Source organism: Mizuhopecten yessoensis, unplaced genomic scaffold (genome assembly GCF_002113885.1).
Source record: "Mizuhopecten yessoensis strain PY_sf001 unplaced genomic scaffold, ASM211388v2 scaffold11123, whole genome shotgun sequence".
NCBI classification, from domain to species: Eukaryota; Metazoa; Mollusca; class Bivalvia; order Pectinida; family Pectinidae; genus Mizuhopecten; species Mizuhopecten yessoensis.
In genome coordinates, this window is record NW_018408891.1 from 682,155 (window position 1) to 696,286 (window position 14,132).

At 34.9% G+C, this 14,132-nt stretch overlaps 1 protein-coding gene across 1 annotated transcript; it reads left to right on the forward strand.

The window, feature by feature from the left end:
* The first annotated feature begins 1,527 nt into the window (after positions 1–1,527).
* Positions 1,528–12,743, forward strand: LOC110466187 (two pore potassium channel protein sup-9-like). The gene is made up of 2 exons (XM_021522545.1): positions 1,528–4,262; positions 8,982–12,743. Exons 1-2 carry the CDS (start codon positions 3,980–3,982, stop codon positions 9,794–9,796), a joined length of 1,098 nt encoding a protein of 365 aa, XP_021378220.1. The 5' UTR covers positions 1,528–3,979; the 3' UTR covers positions 9,797–12,743.
* The last annotated feature ends 1,389 nt before the right edge of the window (positions 12,744–14,132 follow it).

Sequence of the window (14,132 nt, forward strand, 5' to 3'; positions counted from 1 at the left end):
TTGCCACAAAACAGAAACTCTGGTAAAAAACTAAATGGTTAATACCTTTTGCCGGAAATGTTTTTTTTTTAACCCGAACTGAAGCCCAAGAGGGCAACACTATAGAGTCATCTGAACAACAAGTCATTGGCAACAGGAACATGGTCCATACCGTAATTACTCTACGACACGTATTTTTCTAAAAAAATAAATATTAATTGACAGAAGACAACCTTGTTCATGTGGTTGATTTGGTGTCTGTGGTTTAACGTCCTTGCACCAGATCATGTCTTCTGGAGACTGATGCCTAGGTATACACCGCTTAGAAGAGGGTGCAAGCAAATGAGGGAGAATGAGAAATATATCCCTATTTTCAAAACGGGCATGAGATGTATTTTGGTTTCTTCAATGTAACCCCAGTAAAAGACACAGATGAAAACCCCCGACGGGTACTTATGGGCACATTGCCTAGAGAAAAGAGTGGGGAAGTGAGAGAGGAAAACCCCCGACGGGTCCCTATGGGCATATGGCCTAGAGAAAAAAGTGGGGAAGTGAGAGATGAACACCCCCGACGGGTCCCTATGGGCGCATGGCCTAGAGAAAAGAGTGGGGAAGTGAGAGAGGAAAACCCCCGACGGGTCCCTATGGGCACATGGTCTAGAGAAAAGAGTGGGGAAGTGAGAGATGAAAACCCCCGACGGGTCCCTATGGGCATATGGCCTAGAGAAAAAAGTGGGGAAGTGAGAGATGAAAACCCCCGACGGGTCCCTATGGGCACATGGCCTAGACAAAAGAGTAGGGAAGTGAGAGATGAAAACCCCCGACGGGTCCCTATGGGCACATGGCCTAGAGAAAAGAGTGGGGAAATGAGAGATGAAAACATATAGATCCCAATGTTGCAATGTGGCAGCGGATCTACTTTGGTTTCTAAGTGGCCACTTTAGCAGCAGACACACAAATAACCCCGATTCTGCAGTGGCCCCTCATTGGTCGCCTCTTACGACAATCAGTGGACAGAGCAGGACTAGCCGTGACCATTGCTCCTAAACCTACGTACATTGTAGGTGCCATATAGTTGAGTGCCTCGTTTTCAGATGTTTTGTCGGGTCTTTGGTGTTTAATTGGTTCCGGTTAGTTGCAATTATGTGATATGTTTACTTTGCTACCAAGTAAATTGGTCAAACATTTAGTGCACGATTTCACTCAATGCAGTAGTTACCTAAAATGCTCTTCAGCAAGCGTTACAGGTGTATTTAAATATTGTTTAACATAAATAATATTTATATATAATTTGTTCTGCTAGTGGTTCTTTTACCATTTGTTTTTGAATGCTTGGCATCATGAATTGAATATTTTAGATAACGGTATTTCGTGTTATGTATAACCACTTAATGAAATGGATATACCAACGAATAGAGTATGATTTGTTATATACAAACGTAATGGAGTAACAAATCAATATATATTTCAATAAATCAATCAATGAAATAGTTCAATTTTGTCACTTTACTATATTATTGTAGAAAAAATAAAATACACCAAATATAGATTTCATTAATATTTTAATATTGGTTCTGGCATATTTGTGGCCTCGGCTGTAGTTGAAATCCTTATTTTAATCTATATATGTAATTGTGAGTCGCCACGGGCAGACCCATCAATCTTCTAATATTCTATACACACAAGTAAAACACCAATTTTTGAGCTAGAAAACCACTAGTCTCAACACAACACAAGTATGGAGGCACGTCACTCCATAAACACCAATTGTTCAAAGTCACATGACACGTTCACTGAGTCATTGTTTTGAATTCACCAATTACGTATATGAATAAATTTGCATTAAACCCTGGTATCACAACGGTAAAACGCATATTTAATTAACTAGTAAGGTAAACTGAACGGTTATGCCGCGCGACGCCGCGTCCGTTATACTGTACGACATTGAGTGACTTAAAGCGTGTCACCTGAACTAGTACTACAGCCGTGACGAAGTGAGATCATCTGATGTTGCGAATCCAGCCTCCCCTCCAGAACAGCAGGTATCCACCACAAACTGAAATAGAAATCAACCACAGCAGTATCCACTCTCAAATTGTGGGAAGGGAGGGTGGGATTAGAAAAATTCATAGATTCTGCATGACCAATTTCACTTGCCTGATCTGGAATTTCAATGAATTAAAAAGGGAGATAAATCGGTATTACCCTGAATATTAAACTGGTTCTCCGTTGTATCCTCACTGCGCTGTTTTGTACTGGAGGTAACTCGGGTTATCTTTCAACCGATTGACAGAGCTGAACCATGTTATTTTCTGACTATAAAGTAAACGATTTCATATAACATGAAATAGTTATAATTATTGCAATTTCATACACCTTCAAGTACTTCATGTGTACCGAGGGATTCCATTTACAAAAAAGGAGCTGTATCACCCTGGTAACATTTGTAAACTGTTCTAAAATGTAATAAACAGGCGTTGAAAATACCATTATAATAAAAAAGAACGAAATTATTTAAAACCCAATACCAACGGTATCTGTCCAATGGATATTAAAACAGTACTCGGGGCCCAGCTGGTCGAGCTTTCTGTTCTTAACAATCAGTAAGTCAAGCTTTTGAATTAAATACCATTATTAAATGAAAACGCAAGTTGTTTTTGTATATCATCTAATCATTTCGAAATCCAGGACATGCATATTTTATTTTAGGTTGAGCAATTATAAACGTATGCAAACTATCACAGATACGGTCAGTCTAGGTTCTTAAACATCATAGCAACGGCACTCCTAATACGTTCGGTGCTTAATTACGTTAAAATAAAGTATGCGTTAAGATCAAACGGTTTACTGATTTCATCACCCAAAAATGTCTGTAATTAATCAATTAGCCGATACGAGATAATTTTGTCGACAATTAACTTTCCGAAAAGGCATCATAGCTACTAACAGTTACGGCCAATGAACCATGACACAAACTCACCGCGGACACGCGTGATTGGCGAGCCCGTAGGAGTTTATGACAGAGGCTGTTTGTTAGTGAAAGCTAAGTACGGGCGAGGCGGACCGCGGAGTGATGTAGTTATGTGTAGTCTTCCCTACATCGATCGTATAGGGCGTGTAAGTAGTGTTGCCTCGCCGTATACATTGGCTACAGGAGCGCACAAACATCGCCTCAAATGGCGAATATAAGGATTACAAGCCCGTCAGATCCACTTATATATATCTATATTATTTGGTAATAGACACCAACTCGCTCACTGGAAAGCATCAAAATGAAAGTTTTGTTCTACCACATCGAAGGTAGTGCGCTGATGTTATGGATAAGACCCCTAAAAGGATTCCGTTGATATAAACTGATTGTGGTATGATTACTTTGTATATAACAAGATATGTGTATTTTATATAAATGTATTGACCTGCGGTGTTTTCTAAGGCAGTAGATCTCACAAAATCCAATTTGTGATAAAAACTGTTATTTGTACACATGCACTGAGCACGTCGAAAACGAGGTCACAGAGATTATTAAAAGCGAGCGCGTTAATTGCATGGCCATTAAAAGGTCCGTACAGATTACAACACAAATCGAGTGCTGTAAAATTGTTATCATTTAGTAGCCGACGGTATGAAAGGGAACATCTCCCGTATCGACGAACTGAGGCTTGTGTTAGCGTTGTATATAGAGTTCGCCATTAACACGCAAAACCTGTCGAGGATGTATTCATCAGTGGGCGCTTTACTGCATCGTGGGGCCTAAAAACGGAGCAGCAGCTGTGCTCGTCAAAAATAGCAGAGAATTAACAGTGTTGTACTGAGAGGAATCATGCCGGTCCTGTTGCTGGCGATACTGTCATCGCCTTACAATCTACATTAATACATCGGCATCGTAAACAAAGAAATAGTGGTAATACTTTCGTTGTAAGAAAACCGTAGATGATGGATGGTGTATATTATATTATTCTGGATTGAACTTTTAACAGTTTGAAGTATACATGTATGAAACATGAAGCGACAGAACGTTCGGACTCTCTCCCTGATCGTGTGTACCTTTACTTCCCTCCTGATCGGGGCGGCTGTGTTTGACGCCCTGGAGTCTGAGTACGAACTCGAAAACCGGAGGCGTCTATTTGCGGAGGAAGACGAGATACTCACTAAATACAACATTTCAGACGAGGATTTTAATAGCATTCAACACAATGTCATCTGGTCTCGTCCTTATCAGGAAGTTATCCAGTGGAAGTTCGGAGGAGCTCTATACTTTTCCTTGGTTGTAGTGGCAGTAATAGGTGAGTATTTTTATCTGTACGATACTACGTGTATTATTTTATTTTATAAAATGTCCAGCTTTATGTTTGCTGAATGTTTATGTATTTTGTTTTATTTACTTTATTATAAGTATAACGTGTGTACTCTATATGGTATATGTACTACAATGTATGTACTGTGTTGAATGTGTAATGTTAATTATACTCTATTGTATTTAGTATGTGATGTGTACATGTGATATGTTATTATGTATTTGGATGTATGTACTTATGTTACAGGTTACATATGTGATATGTTATTATGTATTTGGATCTATGTACTTTGTTACATGTTGCATGTGATATGTTATTATGTATTTGGATCTATGTACTTTGTTACATGTTGTATGTGATATGTTATTATGTATTTGGATATATGTACATGTGTTACAGGCTGTATGTTAAATGTTATTATGTATTTTGGTATATGTACTTTTGTTACAGGTTGTATGTGATAACATATCACATATGTAACCTGTAACATAAGTACATACATCCAAATACATAATAACATTTCACATACAGCCTGTAACAAAAGTACATATATCCAAATACATAATAACATATCACATACCACCTGTAACATAAGTACATATATCCAAATTCATAATAACATATCACATACCACCTGTAACATAAGTACATACATCCAAATACATAATAACATATCACATACAGGTTGTATGTGATATGTTATTATGTATTTGGATATATGTACTTATGTTACAGGTTGTATGTGATATGTTATACATGTAACAACTATGTTATATGAAATGTTATATTGCAATGCTGTATGTACCGTTTTATTTGAATTATGTTACATTATTATGGTACACTCACTAGATGGTGTGTTCAATATTTTATGAATTTTCAAATGCCCTTTGTTATATGTACTTTGTTTCTACATGTACAGAAACAAAGTGTTTTTTGTTTGTTAAAGAAAACATTAAAATATTGCGAGAAAGATTATATGCTAGGTTTAATTACTATTTTTAACAGCTTACACTATTTTACACTATATGAATCCTATATTTTATGTACTTTGGTATATATATTATGCATTATGTACAATTTTATATATGTCATGGTACATGTACAAATGTATATAGACAGTGTCATATGTACGTTATGCATGCTATGGTATAACTGCTTTATCATTGTATGTACTTTATTATGTATACAATGTTAAATTTTATTTTTATTTTTGGCATGCGTACAATGTAATATATAGAGGATATTTAATGGTGTCTTCAGTAATAACAAACATATTTCACGAGTGTGGCTAATATTTAAATACTAACCACACTCTTGAAATATATTCGTTATTTCGGAAGACACCATTACATTTTCTATTTATTACATATTTAAGCATAACACATGAAAAATGTAATGCATTAAAAAGAGCGGGAATCAGAAGCGTATAATTAGCGCCATATTCTAATGACTTCACGCTTGACAACAAGGATACGCGCCATTTTGAATGGGATACTCAATGCAATTCCGACGTTTTCTGCTATTTGTTGGTAGGATTGCTTATACAAATGTTATTAATTGTATATTTATGTAAATACTTAAGTGTGTGTATCAAACATTTACCATAACAACAACTTATTCTACCGTCGCTTCATTTGAATCTGAACAAAAATTCGTTGCCTTTGAATGCAGCGAATAAAAGATACCGTTATGATTGGTCAATACCAAAATGTGATATTTTCGCACTGTGAAAATATCACTTTTGATATTTGTCACAGTGTGAAAGATATCAGTTTAATCAAGTTGATAGAATCCGATATTTCACTGGCAAAAATTGTAATAAATAGAAATATTATTTGTACTTTGTTGTATGTACTATGTTATATATATGGATATAATTTATGCTTTGCTATATGTATTTTGATATGTGTACAGTGTTAAATGTGCAGATGGTATAAGTACTTTGTAATATGTATAAGGTTATAACATATATACATATAGTATTTGAACTTTGTTATATGTACTTTATTATATGTACTATGTTATATATAGATATAATTTATACTTTGTTATACGATTTTAATTTCTGTACAATGTTATATATACAGACACTATTTGCTCTTTGTTACATGTACTTTATTATGTGTACATGTACAATATAATACGTAGATATATTGTGTGTACTTTGTTATGTGTACAATATAATACGTAGATATATCGTGTGTACTTTGTTATGTGTACAATATTATATATACACCGATACCATTTGTACTTTGTTATATTTACTATATAATTTGTACATGTACAAAATGTTATATAAACACATAAATGATTTGTAATTTGTTATATATTGTGGTACCTGTATATGTGCTTGTTTTGTTATAATTTCATGTAGAAGTGGTATTTGTATTTTGCTACATATACTGTTACGTACATGCATGTATTTTGCTGTAAGTGCTTTGGTATATATACTAAGTTATAGATACTATGTTATACATACTTTGTTTTACATACTTAGTTATCTGTTTTGTTATATGTACATCGTTATATATTTTGGGTTAAATGTACTACACTTTGTGTAATATGTAAGTTCTACTCTATACGTTTTACTGTTGTATGTACTGTATCATGTTGTACAGTGTAAGCATATACACTTACGTACGTAACTTATGATGTTGGCAATCCAATGCTTCGTTTAGATTCAGGAGAAATCCTTGGGTGATTATTTACTAATTAAACAGCTTTTTAAAATATTGACCTTTATTATAGATTGCCTTAGATATGAGATGGTTATCCAGAGAACTCGCAAATTATACATGTTTTCAGAAGGACATACGTTGATTCCAACAGTTAATTACTTCCGGGAACTAGGCTAACCTAGATCTAGGACATAAGCAGTAGAGAACATAAAGATTGGTATAATAGACAAACATATCAATCATGGTTAGACTGTAGATCAGTCACGGAAAGCGCTTGTTAATCTGTATGTGCGTAATTAAATATGTAAGCAATGTTTGCATAACGCAATCATAGATGATTTCCCTTGTACCTTTGAAAAAAATATTCATTATTTGCTGGATATATACACGTTACAGCATGATACCCCTAGAGGTATAGAAACAACAATGTTCTGGCAAATCCAATTATCTGAGCATGCATTTCTATACAAGGTGTTTTTAAAATCTTCTCTATCGTTTTGAATATAAATGAAATTATTCTTTGAAAAATCGACCGAAGATCTTATAACCTGCAATTCTCACATAGCCGTTAATATATATAAAATATAACCTTAAACATACTCGTTTAAATTCCAAAAATACACAATCCTTAACACATTTAACGTGAAACATAAATAACATGAAAAATACTCATACATGATCTGAAACATAATTAACCTGTACTATAAATAACATGAAACATACATATAAATTCCCTGAGACAAACGTTTGCCAAGAAATACAAAACCTGAAACATACTGTTCAGAGGTTCATATATCACAACCAGTGAGTGAGACAGTTGATGTGATGTATGGATCTCAATGCATATTTACCAGCATGGACAATTTTTTTACAATTATCTGAAACAACTTCTTTCATAACCCGAAACATATGCGTAACCGGAGACATAACTAAAGTATACGTAGTGTGAAACACAGAAACGCAAGCAGTGACTCCCCCCGCTCCACATCCCCTCATCCCCTCCCCTCGAATAAGTACGGAAACAACAGCATAGAAATCCAATTCATTTTTCGCGAATTATATATAATGCAGATTTACTGTCGTTTTCCTGCGATTAATTAGCGATTCAAATACGTCTTTTTATAGTTCATTTTGCAAAATCACTGTTACATTTATGTACTTTCAACATTATAGCACTGGTTATTTTTATGGCTACCATTTCCATCAGGCGAATAGGACCCGTCTACAGGTGACGTCACGCCGTAATTGGTCTCTTATTACTAAGTATGACGTAGGTACACGAACAGCTGCCGATTGTGAACATTTCAACATTTTATTACCCACATATACGCATCCATCCATGTGTCTTACATATATATGTCTCAACAATTCATTGCTGTCTCGTGTAAAAATAGAACACATATCCATCTTCATCACATACGGTATATATCTTTATGTTGGAAAACAATTCTGCACTAAATTATATATAACCGCACATACTGTATAACCCATGTCCATGTCAAAAACACCCATGTCCATGTATAAACATAATTAATATGACTTCACCATACTCACATGCGTTGTACGCACACATACCCATTATATGCATGATATTAGACATTTTCAGACATTCCTGTATCTACTGATTATTAATATATATATGCAAAGAGAAGAAATATCAGTCCCACACAAAAAGAGTAAATATTAGTCTTTATCAATATATTAAAATGTACCTTTGGGTGTTTCCTGTGTGCTAAAGTTTTCTGTCTAATTATTTATTATAAAACATACTTTTGTAGTACCCAAACTTTGATTATTTTAAACTTTATGAAAAAAATGCTGTAGAAAGATAATGTAATATAATACATATCTTCCTCGAAGTTGTACTCTGTAAGTATATTTAAAATAAACATTAACACTTAGATAAAAAAAAGAAATAGAAAAATAGAAAAATAGAAAAATAAAAGAGCCTTATACACATTTTTGTTTTAATTAATAAGTTCATTCATGGCATCACAACATCTGTATTGTTTTGTTTATTTTGCTGCAGGTTACGGCCACAGTACACCAAAGACGATCGGAGGCAAGCTTTTCTGTATGGTTTACGCGCTGGCAGGGATCCCATTGTGTATCATCATGTTTCAAAGCGTCGGTGAGAGATTAAATACATTTGTGACGTTTGTCCTAAAGCAAATCAAGAAATGTTTCCGATTGAAAAACCTGGAGGTTTCACAAACAGATCTTATTTTTGTGACAATGAATCTGTCGACAATTATCATAACTACTGGCGCTTTGGCCTTTTCTCATGTTGAGGGATGGAACTACATAGACGCGTTTTACTATTGTTTTATCACACTCACAACCATAGGATTTGGTGACTTTGTAGCGTTGCAGAAAGATTACATGGTCCACGAAAAGCCTCACTATTTCGCGTTTAGCATTCTTTTCATTCTTTTCGGTCTGACAGTTATCTCGGCCGCCATGAATCTTTTAATCCTTCGTTTTCTGACAATGAATACCGAGGATGAACGACGGGATGAAATGGAGGCTGCTGTTGCCGCCCAGAATGCAGTGCGACTTGATGGTGACGTCATAACCGGAAACGGTGGTGTAGTATCAAACGCACAGGAGCGTCCTGAATTTAACGACACACTTTCTGTGTGTTCCTGCTCGTGCTATAAATGGACGTCGCCACACGACAAAGTTTACACATCTAGCCCAATGACTAACACTAGACGTGGAAACAGAAAGAGCAAGGCGTCGGTAGCCAATACCCAAGAATATTCTAAAGACATGGACAGTAACATGTCAGATGATACAGACTCGTTCCTAAATTGGCAGAGGAGTAAACGTGCCTCTCTATAGGTATCGTTGATTCTGGATGAGGGTGATCTGCGTTGTGTACATATCACTGTGACGTGTAGTTTAAAAGAGTAGACGTTCAAAGGCTTTGCCTGTTGCCACATTAATTTTGTGTGTACGATATGAATAATAAAATATTCTAGAATGAAAGGAGAAGGCAGATTGAATAATTAGAATAATCACGTGATCATACCCATCAAAATCGCCCAAATAATCATCACAGATTAAAACATATTTACAAACGGTTAATGATGCAAATAGTCTTAACATTTCCTTCAAAATATTTACGTTAAGTTGTGATCTGCATTGGTCAGGAAACGCAGATGAATTTTGATGATTATTACGGTTTTTATTTTTCCCGTGCTAAATGTAATTCACGTACATTGTATACAAGCAATTGATAATTGATCAAATGGTTGATGCAGTATTAATGAGAAGCATTGCTGACAAAAACATTAATTTTCCACAATACATGTATTAATGCCAACATATGCTTGCCTTAACAGTGTAAATACTTTAAGTAATGACTACGTCCTGTTATTACTAGAGTGAACTTAAGAAAGCGTTATATACGTGATGTCTTGTAAGGCTGTTCTAGTCTAGATATTGATAATTTGTTTAATCAGTATTATATGATACCAACAAATGTAAATTACCATCGCATATAAAGTATGTATTGTGGACACTACACAACTCGGTAGAGTCGAACCGTCGGATAAGTCGAATATTTTTAATTGGTCACGATGACTTCAACATATTCGAGTTTTACTGTATTTAAAGGCCGTTTTACTGTAACCATCGCAGTTACATGCCCATGTACTGTCTGTTGATGCAATGGTAGTGCTTGTCTGTATGGTTATCATTTTGTAAACACCTTGCTGACAATATAATGTCTGGCCAAGCTGTTGTTACACGATATCTTATACCCATGACATGTGTAATGTAGTGGAAATGTTATGTGCTAATCAATATCGCCATCTGCTCACGGACACACGTCTTGCTATCAGGTTGTCGAAGATATCATCAAAATGACTAAAATAGAAATAGTCAATACTGATAATAGATGCATTCCAGAACGTAATTTAGGTTTTCGTATATGTTGAATTATTTAATACTCTGTACTTTAATAACACATACTCCTATTCTTATCATCTCTAATGCATGTCACTGAGCATTGTTCTGAAGGAAGAAACAAATCTCATGTGGGATTTTATATCTTATCGTCTTAACCTACATGTATCTCTACTGCAATAATATGTATTTGGTCTCAGTAAGTATTGTTAAGACCAGGTTCATAAATCAAGAATAAGCCTCACCAAACGTCCATAATTATGTGATAGTATCCAAATAACATATCTGTACTGCAATAATATGTATTTAGCCTCGGCGAATAGTGTTCAGACCAGGTGTATAACTCATGGATTTACCTCATTTGAAGTCCATAGTTGTATAATAGCATCGTCATATCATATCTCCAATGAAATAGTATGCATACAGTTTATTGCTTTCTGCATTGTTCTTCCTAACTGCACAGCTGCTGTGAAGAGATTTGTTTTGAAGATATATAACAATTTATATCTATCAATACAGAAAATGTTAATGGATATTCAGAGATGCATCGAGTTTCTTAAAAGATTTTAACCTAGCTTATATCAGTGATATGGGCCCGAAATCATAAAACAGATCTTAAGCTCAAACACGGATATTGTACTCAAAGCAACTTACCTATCGCTTGGTAAAATTATGGGACACGGTCAAACAGTTAGGGGAAGACATTGCCAATCTTATCTGACTTCCAATTTCTTCAAAATCTTTCAAATTCATTGACAAGATGTTTTTAAATTGATGACCGGAACCAAAAAAATAGCTTGGACACATAATCTGAGTTTGAGTATGATAACAGCTTTGTGAATACGGGCCTGATGTTAATCATTTGGTAAGGTCGGATATTGCATCATTGGACATCAAATGAGATACCTGTACCAACTGACTGTTGCTTTGTGACTTTGTAGTAAAACTATGTGTGTGGTGGATGAGTGACTTCCTATTTGACAGGCAACCTTTAAGAGATTAGGTTTGGAAACTGCGTTTTGGAAGAATTGCTTACGACACTCCCAGAAATAACAAGTTGAAAGTAATACCAGTTATCTGTAAACGTTATGAGCAGGCTAAATCTATTACGACTTTAATGATAAATAAACGGTTCCCTTCGGTAATATTAATCTGATCTTTGGTTTGAATAATTGCTAAATTGTCCCACACTATTTATAGAAATATCGAAATATCTGCAGTTTTACCTGTTAATGATTAAATCATTTAACAGATAAATCATACCATATGGAGTATCAGGGAAATCATAAACCTAGGGTATTATTTCTTTAACATCCCCTAGAGTATGATTTCTCTGTCGCCTTCTAGGGTATGATTTTCCTATCACCCCATTGCTTTAAGTTTTCTCCGTTACTCCCTAGGGAATGATTTTCCTATTATCCCCTTGATTTATGATTTCTCTGCTACTACATATGGTATGCTTAATCTGTCACCTTTAGGGTATGCCAGATAGAAGGTAAGTATTTTAATATGACGCCACGGGGACAATCAGATATGACGTCACAATCTGCTCTCTACGAGAAAGGTCATTTACAAATATATAAAAAAGGGATTAAAATGCAGAAAAAATATTGTGTTTTCAACCATACTATTGAAATGACAGGATTGTAACAGAGCAATAGAGCCTTAGGTTAGACAACTCATAAAGTCACCTCTCGGGTTAGATATTCCTCTGTCACACTCTCAATGTAGGGGAGGATTCTATCAATCACCAGAATCCTATACTCCTACAGTTAATTATACAGTTGTTCACCAGACGGATCAGCCCACCTCGAGGCTCTACATCAAAATAGTGTCACTGAAGTTGCTGTATTGCTATTATAAATAAATGAACTTGTGGAAACCATCCGACTCGTTATCTGTCACGTAAATCATTTGCATTTGGTGCATTGTAATCAGGAATCAATTCGAAAGGAAGACCGAGGTCTATGCTTTAAAATTCTTTTCACAAATGGCTTATAATATACCCATTCTTTACATGTTGAGAATGCATTTTATGTGAAAATAAAATGCAAGCTTTATGCCTTATTTTGATTATTTTCAACGATTTTATGATAAATATTTTGAATCATATATATTTGTTTATAAGACATATTTATAATCTGTCAAATCTAATAATGTGTAAAGTTTCTATGTTAAAGAAAACAACAAAATACTGAAGTATCAACAAAACAATAACGTGGCTTTCATCGGGTACTTCAGGCTAACAAGACTGATACATATAAGTGGTAAGAACATGTTACAAAATTGTTTTAATATAAAGTTTAATCTTTTAATTTTCATAGACAGCCTTACCGATTCGAAAGGATAAGAGTCTTCTCTATGTCACTTGCCATGTAAATACAGGACAATTTCAAGTTATGTCAAATTCTCAAAAGAGAACCGAAGTATTGACAACTGGGCCTTTATTCATGAAATCGTTCTCATACTCAAACATGGATTCTGTGCTCGAACCAACTTTCTTGTAACTTGCTAAGATCATGTCAAACTATCTAAAAGTCAAATGTAAACATTGAAAACAGTATTCAGCTTTACGTCTCTTCAATGTTTTATCCTAAATCATTGACAAAATACGATTTCTCAATCAATTTAAAACGGGAAAAAGGAATTCGTCTTGAGCACAAAATCCATGCTTGAGTAAGAGAACGGTTTCATGAATACGGGCCCGAAACCACAAAACACGCCAATGAGCACAAAAGTAAAATCGGTATTAGTACTGCACAAAGATATATATAAACTGTATACTGTATACATATCCCAATTAGATCACGAATGCGACATATGTCTCGACAATTGTTTTCATCAACCAGGATACCTCGAAACCATCTATGTTAGTTTGCCCGTCGCCTTTCGATATCATTTATGGTAATCGTTACAATCGGAGGAAGTCATAGATATCGAATGAAATGCTATCAAGCTTACAGTTTAGCAGTTATTAGATTGTGTTATCAATTATGTACGTAAGGATCGAGACTAGCGACTGATATTGGAGTGTAAAGTGTCAGTCATTTTAAATTCAGGAAGGTTCATGTGTAAACGATGGAAATGGTTTCAAATTTCTTCTATTCTCATTTGAGCAAACACTTCCTTGGTATAGCTGGAAGTGATATTGAAGGCCTTGTTTTTGTTACCGGTCCTTATCAACTCTAGACTGAGTTAAACCTTATAAAAAAAAATCGGCCATGAAAGGAACTGTCTCTTCCCATAGGTATTAGTATATAGTATGCAA

Coding starts and splice junctions, on each gene's coding strand:
- LOC110466187 (XM_021522545.1), top strand. CDS start 3,980: ATGAAGCGACAGAACGTTCGGACTCTCTCCCTGATCGTGTGTACCTTT. Junction 4,263..8,981: donor GGTTGTAGTGGCAGTAATAG/GTGAGTATTTTT, acceptor ATTTTGCTGCAG/GTTACGGCCACAGTACACCA.